General features: G+C 38.2%; 1 protein-coding gene across 1 annotated transcript; it reads left to right on the top strand.

Moving 5' to 3' along the window:
- Positions 1–2777: 2777 nt before the first annotated feature.
- NMBR (neuromedin B receptor) lies at positions 2778–10912 on the top strand. Its single transcript, XM_055433570.2, has 3 exons — positions 2778–3199; positions 8302–8650; positions 10511–10912. The coding sequence occupies exons 1-3, from the start codon at positions 2778–2780 to the stop codon at positions 10910–10912; spliced, it is 1173 nt and encodes a 390-aa protein (XP_055289545.1).
- The last annotated feature ends 572 nt before the right edge of the window (positions 10913–11484 follow it).

The following is an 11484-nucleotide window of genomic DNA, read 5'->3' as shown; positions in this document are numbered from 1 at the left end:
AAAGATCAATAATTCAGATGCTTTATTTCTGCATCTAGGCAATGGACTATTTTTTAATCCAGTTTTAGACTAGACATTTTTCTTTTCTAAATCATTAATATTGTCCAAATACAATCAGAAGAGAATAAAACTATGCATAGAGCAATTTAAACTACAATATATTTTCATATAAAATAGGCTAAGATGGATAGTTGCAATTTGAAAGGCTGAGAGATTTCAGAGTTTAGACGATTGGTTTTAGTTAACTTATTTTGCATAATGAGATTGGATGCTAAGTAAAAATTTAAATAACAAGATAAAATTCCTAGAGACATTTCAACTTACATGTAATATCAATTGCTTTGCTATCTATGATATATAAAGTTCATTAACACATATTCAAATGTATTATTATAAACATTCTATTTAGCTAACTTCAATAACAGACTGTTTTAAAGTAATGAAATCCAAGAAGAGTATAATTAGGACTTGTAACTGAGTTAGAAAAACATAAAACTGATTATAATGCAAATGTTTACCTTGTCTAATTAAACTATGATAATTAAATGCTATTCTTGGTCAGTAATATCTGAAACAATTACTTAAATTTTACAAATGGCTTGGAACGTTTCATCACATTAGATCGTTATAGGCAGTCCTTGACCAATTTTCTTGCTATCATACAATTTTATCCTTTAATCAAGAACTAGCCAAATGTTTATTTCCTAATGTGAAAAGTGTTATTTAGTTAACTTCAGAACTGTGCCGCTTCTGAGAGGTTTACATTAGACTAAAATGGTGTGTATTTGGAAAGTTATTTTGTTCTTAGTGACATTCTATTTAAAACACTGTATCAGTATCAGATATATGTTGAGTATATACATGGGGTGAAATTGCTCAGTCATAGACATGCAAAAGAAGAAAACCTTGGAATTCACTTTGAAAAATTGTTAATTTCTGCTCAAGTTGAACATTCTTAATCACTGTGACCTAGCAAATCCACATCTGGAATTCAAATGTGCACCAGAAAACAGGCAGAAGAATATTTTCAGAAATATTATTCAAGTTAGTTAAAGCTAACGTCAAGCAACATTAGAAGGGATATCCAAACAATGGTATATTTATACTAGAATACTATACAGCAATGAAAACTACTATACACAAAAGCATGGGTGGACCTCACAGATATAATGTTGAGTAAAATAAGCTGGTTCAGCGTAAGTAAGTGAAGGTCACTCAGTTGTGTCTGACCCTGGGACCCCGTGGACTCTCTGCAATCCCAGAGGAGCCTGTCAGTGTCCTCTGTCCATGGAATTCTCCAGGCAAGAATACTGGAGTGGGTTGCCATGCCCTCCTCTAAGGGATCGTCCCTCCACAGGGATCGAACCCAGGCCTCCTGCATTACAAGCAGATTCTTTACTATCTGAGCCACTAGGGAAGCCCAAGAACACTGGAGGGGGTGGCCTATCACTTCTCCAGGGGATCTTCCTGATCAAACTGGGATCTCCTGCATTGCAGGCAGGTTCTGGTTCTTTACCATCTGAGCTACCAGGGAAGCCCAAAGAAGTGTTTAACACATGGTTGGACACTTTATAATTCCACTTATATAATGCTCAAAAATAGGTAAACTTGTTTCAGATGATAAAAGGCAGAACAAACAGGGGTTACATTGGGGGACAGTGCTTAGATTGTAGGTTCTGAATGGTGTATATCTGATCTGTACATTTAAGAATTGTGTAATGGCAAGCCACTCCAGTACTACTGCCTGGAAAATCCCATGGATGGAAGAACCTGGTGGGCTGCAGTCCGTGGGGTCACTAGGGGTCGGACACGACTGGGCGACTTCACTTTCACTTTTCACTTTCACACATTGGAGAAGGAAATGGCAACCCATTCCAGTGTTCTTGCCTGGAGAATCCCAGGGACGGGGGAGCCTGGTGGGCTTCCGTCTATGGGGTCGCACAGAGTCGGACACGACTGAAGTGACTTAGCAGTAGCAGTAGCAGTACCTTATACATGCTTTATTTCAATGAAATGTAAGTTAAAAAAAACAATATGCTGACTATAGGAAAGAGTTTCTATCTTTGGAGTGAGAAAAGTGGATCAAGGAAGAAAACTAGTGAGGGAATACTATTCATTTACTTCCTCCTTTGTCACTCCTTTTCTTTCCTAAATTCAGTGTGAGAGGATCAGGGACTCACCAGCTCAGCCCCCAAATCTTCAGAGGTTCACAAACTTCAGTCTGGGGCGCATCCTGCTTGGAGGCGGGTAAGGATGGATCTATAGAGGGAGGCTCCGCGAGAAAAAGGACTCGGAGCCCCTCCAATCCCACACAACACTGCAGGAACTGCAGGAAGAAGAGCAAAGCTGTGGGACCAGCAAAGTGCCAGCCGCCCCACTGCTAGTGCCTAGCGTTTCAGCGTCTGGACAGCGACAGGATGACTTCCTGCCTTCCCCGCGAAAAGTCTGACAGGTACTTCAATTAATTCCAGAGCGATAACTAGAAGCGAGGACAATCCATTGAGGACTGGAACAAAGACTCAACTGCTTTGCTTTTTTTTTTTTTTTTTAATTCGGAGCCAGCAGGAGCCAACGCGACCCTTCTAACAGTGAAGGGCTGGAGCGTGCGGACACTTCTCACCCGCCGGGTCTTCCTGAGGACCAGGCGGTGTGACCCGATCCTCGCGGGCGGGAAGCTTGTCCTGGCGAGGGAAATCCATTCAGCCTAAGAGTGAGTTGCACTCTTCTGGGCACCTGGCCGCACGGAAACTCCAGTGAACTCTCCTGGAAAAGAGACTATGCCACCCGAGTCTCTTTCCAACCTCTCCCAGCCCGCGGGCGGGAATCGGAGCGGTTTCGTTCCCGGGATGTCGGAAAGGGGTTTCCTCCCCGCCCGGGACGGGACCACCGCGGAGTTGGTGATCCGCTGTGTGATCCCGTCCCTCTACCTGCTCATCATCACAGTGGGCTTGCTGGGCAACATCATGTTGGTGAAGATCTTCATCACCAACAGCGCCATGAGGAGCGTCCCCAACATCTTCATCTCTAACCTGGCCGCTGGGGACGTGCTGCTGCTGCTCACCTGCGTGCCGGTGGATGCTTCGCGCTACTTCTTCGACGAGTGGATGTTCGGGAAGGTGGGCTGCAAGCTCATCCCGGTGATCCAGCTCACCTCCGTTGGGGTGTCCGTGTTCACTCTCACTGCCCTCAGTGCCGACAGGTAAGGGCAGAGGCCGCGGCCGTGCAGAGGGGCGGAAGGGTGCCTGGGCAAGGAGCGGTAAGGAAAGGGCAGGGAGGAGGAGGGAAGAGGAGAAACTCTATCCGAGAATTAGAGTAAAAGGAGCTAAAATGGACAGAGATGTGAAGCTTGAAAGAAAAAAAGAAAATCATTATTTTAAATATATTTGCATTAGTTTAAAATTGCACAGCCTAGCCTTTCCCCTCCACACACTTTTTTGTTGTTCAGTCGCTAAGTCGTGTGTGAGTCTTTGCGACCCAAAGAACGGCAGCACGGCCAGACTTCCCTGTCCTTCACTATCTCCCTGAGTTTGCTCAAACTCATGTCCATTGAGTCACACACACTTTGGGGATGTTCATTATCCATTTCATAGAAAAGCTATAGAATAGATGTGCAACAATCTTGTAGAAGCCTTTGGTGTGTCCCTAAAAACTTAGAGGTGCACTTTCCTTATTCAGTAGTTTAATAACCTGATAGGTAAGACTGTCTGCCTTAATACTAGGAAAGTGTTTGATTTTGATTTTCCAAATAAGGAGAAGACTTATTTCACTGACTAAATGCTGCTATTTATTTGAAGCAAAAACATCTAGAATAGTACATGTTCTTCAGACATGACTTTATACATTCTTCTAGTTTTATTACCTGAAGTCCAGTGATATGATTTTTTTTCCCCTACCAATAAATAAGATACTAAGTTTTAGTATCTTGAAATAGTGCTGAAAAACACATCTTTGATATCAGTCTGCTTTTCATATATTTCAAGAGTGGGAAACGTCTATTATTCTACCTTATGGATCAACTAGTTCAACTGTGTTATTTTTCAGATGAGTATATTGAAGCCCAGGCAGGCCTGGGAGGAGAATCCAGTCCTGTTGACTCTTGGTCCAGTACCCTATACCAGACTCTCTACAATCATGATTTGGGGAATTTAAGCAGGAGGAATATCTGGATGGGTGTGGGGAGAAATGTGTAATTAGACATCATTGCATGGAACCCTGGTTAAATTTCCTTAGGAGTGGGTTGTTGACTTAAACTGTTGAGATAAACAATTTAATTTGAATGATTAAGGTGATGTTCATGATCCTTCGCTTTAATTTGCATATTAAATTATTAATGAAAAATGAGTCCATCTAAATTTCCTGGCATTTGTAATAATACCCTTACATCACTTTGGCATTGAGAAGTTAATCTTCATTGATGAAAAGACAATATTCAATAGAGAATTGAGAGCCATTGTCTTTTAAACTAAATACTACTGACCTTTTAGTTTGTGTAATGTATTCTTTCTAAAACCACATTCCTATAAAGATGGGTGACTTTGAGTAAGTTATGCATCTCATTTTGTTTCTATGACCATTTCTATTCAGTATTATCTTTTAAAACTTTTTTGTATATCAGAAGTAAAAGGTGACTTTTTAGTTTAGTTGCCCTTATTCATGGAGCCCATTTTAATCAGAATGTGAAAAAATTCTACTTAGTGATTAGAATAAAACTTAATGAAGAGCTATCATTAAAATAGTTACTCTCTTTATGCTTTCATTTTTAAAAGTGATATCAGTAGCAAGACCTAGAGCTTGAGTTTATTTCATACTACTTTTCTCAATCTATTGTCTTGGAGATTGGTAAATTGGCTCTGGCAAAGGATAGAGAAAATGCTATTCTTTATATATTTACTGAGTTTTTTCAGTTTATGTGTGTCATGTACTTTGTAAACATAATGTGAGTACTTTAATAATAGCATAAAGCAGGTTGCCTCTTCTGTGTGGTTCAGAGCCTACTCTTGCTTCCCAGTGTGCATTTTGAAAATTTAAATCAAGGAACTGGAATGACTAGTGGTGAAATTACATAGTACATTCCAATATACACTTCAAGTGGTTTGGAAATGTTTTGTTATATGTTTACACTTCTATTTTTCTTCCAGAACATAGTAATCAAGTGTTGATTAGTAATTAACCTCCTCATACTTCATCTCACTGAACATTTTAATTTCTTATGGATTTGGAGATAGGTGTAAGATTAATTGCCCTTAGTTCTGTGCTAACGTTTTTTGTGTGTTTCTTATCCTCACAACACTATGAAATAGGCACTGTAATTATTACCATTTTAAAGTGAAGAAAATTAAGACTCGAAATTAAGCAACATTTCCACGATCTCACAGTGATGGAACCATTATCTGAACCCAATTCAAAACCTGGACTCTTCACCATTAAGATGTATTATTACTTTCCCTGGTATAAGAAATTCTTAATGGCTTTTCCTATTTAATGGCAGACTGAAAAGTTAAGTTTAAAACATCATCATTATATACTACTTAACTCTGCAGTGAGCAATATCTGTTTAGCCATAATAATACTGCATTGACTATCTTGTAAAAATGTAATATATCTTACTAAATCAGGAAGTTAGGAATGAGAAGAATAAAGGTGGTATAAGAAAGAAAATCTTTAAATATCATAACAGGATGTCAAGAGCTAATGTCTGTAATATTTAATTCAAGAGACAATGGCAGAAGTACATTTCTTGGACGTAAGGAGGTAATGATTTGAAATTTGTTTTGACTCAGGGGTGGGACCAGAGATGGAATGAGAGACTTCTAATTTTCTTTGTAGCACTCAGTGCTCTCTGATTTCAAAAACAAATCAACCTATTTGAATGTAGTCATCTGATAAAGTTTAGAAAAGCAGTTACATTAGCTCATTCTAGTTACTGATTGTAATTCTTTCAGTTTTGGAAGAACACTCAATCAGAATAGGAGAAAGAAACTCATGCCTGTTGAGTTCTGCCATGTGCAAGGTCTGTGTTGTGTTTGCAACTTCATTAAATTTGGAGTTGAAGCTGCTTGTTGTTGCTTTGCTTTCATTTCTGTATATTTCTTGGGAAGACCCTCTAGATGAAAATGTGAACTGCCATTTTCCTGTTGAGGGTCTGGAAATGACACCTGGTGCAAGTTAGGAAGGAGAAAGACTATTTTATTGAGGTTGGGAGCTGCTCCTCTCCTATGGGCAATGGGATGAATTCTTACAGAATCTCAGAGGGAAACTTTATCTGCTTGTTTTGTAGCTTAAAATATTCTGAGTTTTTGAAATATCAGACTAACTCAAACATAAATAAAGAGAAGGCACAGGACCATGGCTTGGTAACTAACTAGGTGCCAGGCATTGTAATAGGTGCTTTGTACAGTTTTTCTAATCACTTTCAGGGAGATGTTTCTATCCCCACCTTACAGAGGCAGAAAAAGATCTTAAGTGATATTCTAAAGGATATCAGAGATGAAATAACAGTGCTAATTTGTTTGACTAAAATCACTTTTTTCTGTATCTTGTTAACCTCCTAGGTATATGGGTACCCTGAAATGCTTTTAAAGATAGATATAAATAATTTGAGATTTACATATGATTTTGTTCTATTTGCATTATTATTAACTTACTTAATAGTCATGTGCAATTGAATGAGGTATAGAAGGCTTGGATTGTTGAAGCTATCGTGTCCTGGAGTGTGGTTCATTTACCACTATGATGGTGTTAGGTGGGAGAAGACTTCATGAGGTCTTGACATTAAAGAAATTTGAGCTATAAAGACAGAATGCTATTCCATTTCCAGTTCTTTCTGTCCTTATGACTAAATTAGAGAGAAAACCCCAGTCTAAATTCTTCTCTAAGGTTTCTCAATGTCCTTTGGGGGGAAAAAAAGGTAGGAGACCCAATCTCAGAAGCTCTAGAAAAGTATTCAGGTAAATTTTAATAATACTATTTTGTGAACATTTTATATTTTATGATTATATATTATATTAATTGCCATAGTAATTGGAAATAAAAGTTTTTAATTAAAATTATTCCATATATGATAATACTTGCAGTATGTGTAGATGGAGAAAATACTTGTGAAGGATGTAAGCAAATTATTGAAGTTTGGGAAATGACAATTTAAAGTATTTTTCTTATCTTTTCTGTGCTCATAAGCAGTGGAATGACTTGTGGATAGAGAGACATCAGGATTCTTAGTTATTTCACACACTACATAACAGCTTGGGGTGTTAGCACCTCTCTCTTTTTAAAAAAACTTAAAAAATTTGTTTTATGCTGGAGAAGACTCTTGAGAGTCCCTTGGACTGCAAGGAGATCCAATCAGTCCATTCTAAAGGAGATCAATCCTGGGTGTTCATTGGAAGGACTGATGCTAAAGCTGAAACTCCAATACTTTGGCCACCTCATGCGAAGAGTTGACTCACTGGAAAAGACTCTGATGCTGGGAAGGATTGGGGGCCGGAGAAGGGGATGACAGAGAATGAGATGGCTGGATGGCATCACTGACTCGATGGACATGAGTTTGAGTGAACTCCGGGAGTTGGTGATGGACAGGGAGGCCTGGCGTGCTGTGATTCATGGGGTCGCAAAGAGTCGGACACGACTGAGCGACTGAACTGAACTGAACTGATAACCAATTAACAATGTTGTGATAGTTTCAGGTGAACAGCAAAGGGACTCAGCCATACATATACATGTATCCATTCTCCCCCAAACCCCCCTCCCATCCAGGCTACCATATGACATTGAGTAGAGTCCCCTGTGCTATATAGTCAGTCATCCATTTTAAATGTAGTGGTGTATACATGTAAATTCCTATCCTTCCTCCCATCCTTAATCTTGAAAACCACATTCATTTTTTTTTTTTTACATTACTAAGTGTAAAAAAAATATTTTTTTCATTCTCTAAGTCTATGAGTCTATCTCTGTTTTGTAAATAAGTTTATTTGTATTATTTTTTAAGGATTCTTTATAAAAGGGAGGTCATATGATATTCCTCCTTCTCTATCTGACTTTGTTAACTCAGTGTGACAATCTCTACGTCCATCCATGTTGCTGCAAGTGACATTATTTCACTCTTTTTAATGGCTGAGTAGTATTCCATTGTGTATCTGTACCATATCTTCTTTATTCATTCCTCTGCTGATGGACATCTAGGTTGCTTCCGTGTCTTGGCTATGGTAAACAGGTTGGCATCTTAGTAAAATCTCTCTCTCTTTTCCTTTCTCTTTTAACTTTTTCTTTCTTAAGAGAATAATTTGAGATGTGCTGTCTGCCCAGGTACAGAGCCATTGTAAACCCCATGGATATCCAGACATCAGGAGCAGTGCTGTGGACCTGTGTGAAGTCCGTGGGCATCTGGGTGGTCTCCGTGCTGTTGGCTATTCCCGAAGCCATATTTTCCCAAGTGGCACGCATTGGCAGCTTGGATAATGGCAGCTTCATGGCGTGTATACCCTACCCTCAGACGGATGAATTACATCCAAAGATTCATTCAGTGCTCATCTTCTTGGTCTACTTCCTCATACCACTTGTTATCATTAGTGTTTATTATTATCACATTGCAAAGACCTTAATTAAAAGTGCACATAATCTTCCAGGAGAATACAATGAACATACCAAAAAACAGGTAAGCTCTGTAGGTGTGTATGTTGAAGGCATGCTGGTGAGAAGCAGTCAGTGCTATTTTGAGTTCGAGTTCATGGGCTTTCAATACCAGGAATGATTAGAATAGTAAGAGGATACTGGGACACACAGTAGCCTGAACTAGAAGGGATGTTGGAGATAGGGGTCTCTATATTGTGGCCAGGTCTTAGCTGTAAAAGCCCACTGAGGTCCAATTTATCTGACACCTGAACATGCCTGTTAGAATGTCTCTGGTGGCTTTTCTTTAGGGGCAAATGTTTATGCAAAGAAACACATAACAAACCAGAAAAAATTTCACACTTTAAGTATGCGTGTTTGCAAAGTCGCTTCAGTTGTGTCTGACTATTTGCGACCCTATGGACTAGGTTGGGAAGATCCCTTTCTCCAGGGGATCTTCCTGACACAGGGATCAGACCCAGGTCTTCTGCATTGCAGGCAGATTCTTTACCCTCTGAGTCACATTTTGAGTATACATTTATTCAATTAATTTTTCTTCTCCCATTAGCCCACAAGGGATGCCAGAAACTCTGGGGGAAGGTTACATCAGAAAAGGACTAGGACACTATCTAGGGACTGGGGGTGAGGTTTGGTTAGAATACCAAAGCAGGAGACTGGAAACAGAGGGCCTCAAAATAAGAGTGAAAGGGAGCAGAGGGCGGGCTGGTGCCAATGTCATACTTGGTCTAATTCAACTTTATAGCTTTTCCAATAAATGAATAGTAAATAAATGTATACTGCAGTGAAATTCTGGTATCTAGGCTCATCCTGCTGTGGAGGGCCATGCTTAGTAATGTAAGCTTCACATCCACTTCCCTAATTCATCCAAGTTGTCTAATTGATGCTACTGGACTATATCCAGAGCGCCACATTCTGTTTCCTGATCTAGACTCCTTCTCACTTACACTTTTGTTTATCATTCACCACTACTTACTCCCCAGTGTCAGATCTGTTTTAATCCTAAACCTTTCCAGACTTCCCTGGCATATTCTAGTCAATTACCAATAGTTTTAGCTCAGAAAATATCTTATCTACTATAAATATCTTGGTAAATTATGTCTTCACTTTCATGTTGCCTTATTTAAATATTCAAACAAATTAGAAAAATGTGAGCTAAACTTGGGGCTCTAGATGTTAGAAAATGATTTTTAGATTTAAAAAGATTACTGTCTCATATTTGAATTTTGTCTTTTTTTATCACATTCCTGAAGACCTTCCTATAAAACACTAAACATACTAGGTGAATTTTATGAAAAGAAAATGTTTTTATTTTAAGAGTACGTAGTCTAACATAATAATGTTTATAGAAATGACAGTTGTGTCAGATGCTTTTGATTTATGAGAGGCTGGAGTTTAAATTAAATTTCGAGTTTTTTTTTCTGTGTGTGTGTGGATAGGATTTTTAAAAAGTCATGCCCTATTTCAATGATCAACTTTTCTTATTTAAAATACTCTGATTTAAAATTTTTTAAGCTTGAATTTATTCTGTGGTTTTATAATTCAATGAGTTTAATACAAACAGAAATGATTTATGTTTATAGTGATCATGATAAGGCTTTAAGCAAAAGGAAAAGTTAAAAATAAGAAATTTTTAAGATCACAGTTTTAACATGAACATAGCCTTTTATAAACTGTCAAACATTTTAAAGTGAAAATAGTGTAATGACCAAAATAGGCTACATCAAATTGTTAAAGTCATTATCTTGGCAAGGAAAATCGTTTTTGTGCTTTTGGATGCATTTGCATGCTATGCTGAGTTTTATATCTTTCGAACCACAGTGTGTTTTAGAATGTGGCTGCCTCCATTTTCATTTTAATCAGAGGTACTATTTCCTTATATTTGCAGATGGAAACACGGAAACGCCTGGCCAAAATCGTGCTGGTCTTTGTGGGCTGCTTCATCTTCTGTTGGTTTCCAAATCACATCCTTTACATGTACAGGTCTTTCAACTATAACAAGATTGACCCATCTCTAGGCCACATGATTGTCACCTTGGTTGCCCGGGTTCTGAGCTTTTGTAATTCCTGTGTCAATCCATTTGCTCTTTATCTGCTCAGTGAAAGCTTCAGGAGACATTTCAATAGTCAGCTCTGTTGTGGAAGGAAGTCCTATGGAGAGAGATCCACCAGCTACCTACTCAGCTCCTCTGCAGTACGCATGACTTCCCTGAAAAGCAATGCTAAGAATGTGATGACCAATTCTGTATTACTAAATGGGCACAGTTTGAAGCAGGAAATGGCACTGTGATTTTGTCCATTCAACTCACTACCTGAAAAGCAGGTACTCTTGTATTTCTGTTGAGTAGAACAGAACTGAGCAATTATTTTTCTTAGTAAATCTCAGCTAATTCATTAAAGGATTTCACAATTGACTCAGAAAAGGCAAAACAAACATTGTTACAATTTTTCTCTGAACAAGACTTTAAATGACATTAAAAATGTATGCATTCCTCACATTAAAAGTGATTCAAAACTCAACTCTATATTTGTATAAGTCAATATTGCTTCAAGATTGAAGTTGTTCCAAGAGCCAACTCTAGGGCGTTTATCTTAAATTTGTTTTATTTGGGAGCATGAAATAAATTTCTTTTTTGACTTAATGATCTTATGAGTGTAATATTCAAAATCCAAATATTTGAAATACAAGTCATTTTTTTCCTGGTGAATTTTATTAATAACTAGTGCATGTATTTATCTCCATTGTTTGAGTAAATTAATAGAAAATTCAAAAGGTGGAACAAATCTTTGTGCAATTAATCACAACTATAGAAATAACATATCTGTAACTTCTAAGCATGTGATTAAAAGGTGTGAAGACAT

The sequence above is a fragment of the Moschus berezovskii genome, chromosome 10 (assembly GCF_049115385.1).
Source record: "Moschus berezovskii isolate FMDL1 chromosome 10, NW_MosBer_1.0, whole genome shotgun sequence".
In the NCBI taxonomy this organism is placed as follows: Eukaryota; Metazoa; Chordata; class Mammalia; order Artiodactyla; family Moschidae; genus Moschus; species Moschus berezovskii.
Note: the sequence above shows the minus strand (reverse complement) of the source record. Positions and strands in the feature narration are given on the sequence as shown.

Excerpts from the sequence above, each read along its gene's own strand:
- NMBR (XM_055433570.2), top strand. The coding sequence starts at position 2,778 with ATGCCACCCGAGTCTCTTTCCAACCTCTCCCAGCCCGCGGGCGGGAAT. Across the intron at positions 3,200-8,301 it reads ACTGCCCTCAGTGCCGACAG|GTACAGAGCCATTGTAAACC; the intron begins GTAAGGGCAGAG and ends CTGTCTGCCCAG. Across the intron at positions 8,651-10,510 it reads ATGAACATACCAAAAAACAG|ATGGAAACACGGAAACGCCT; the intron begins GTAAGCTCTGTA and ends TTATATTTGCAG.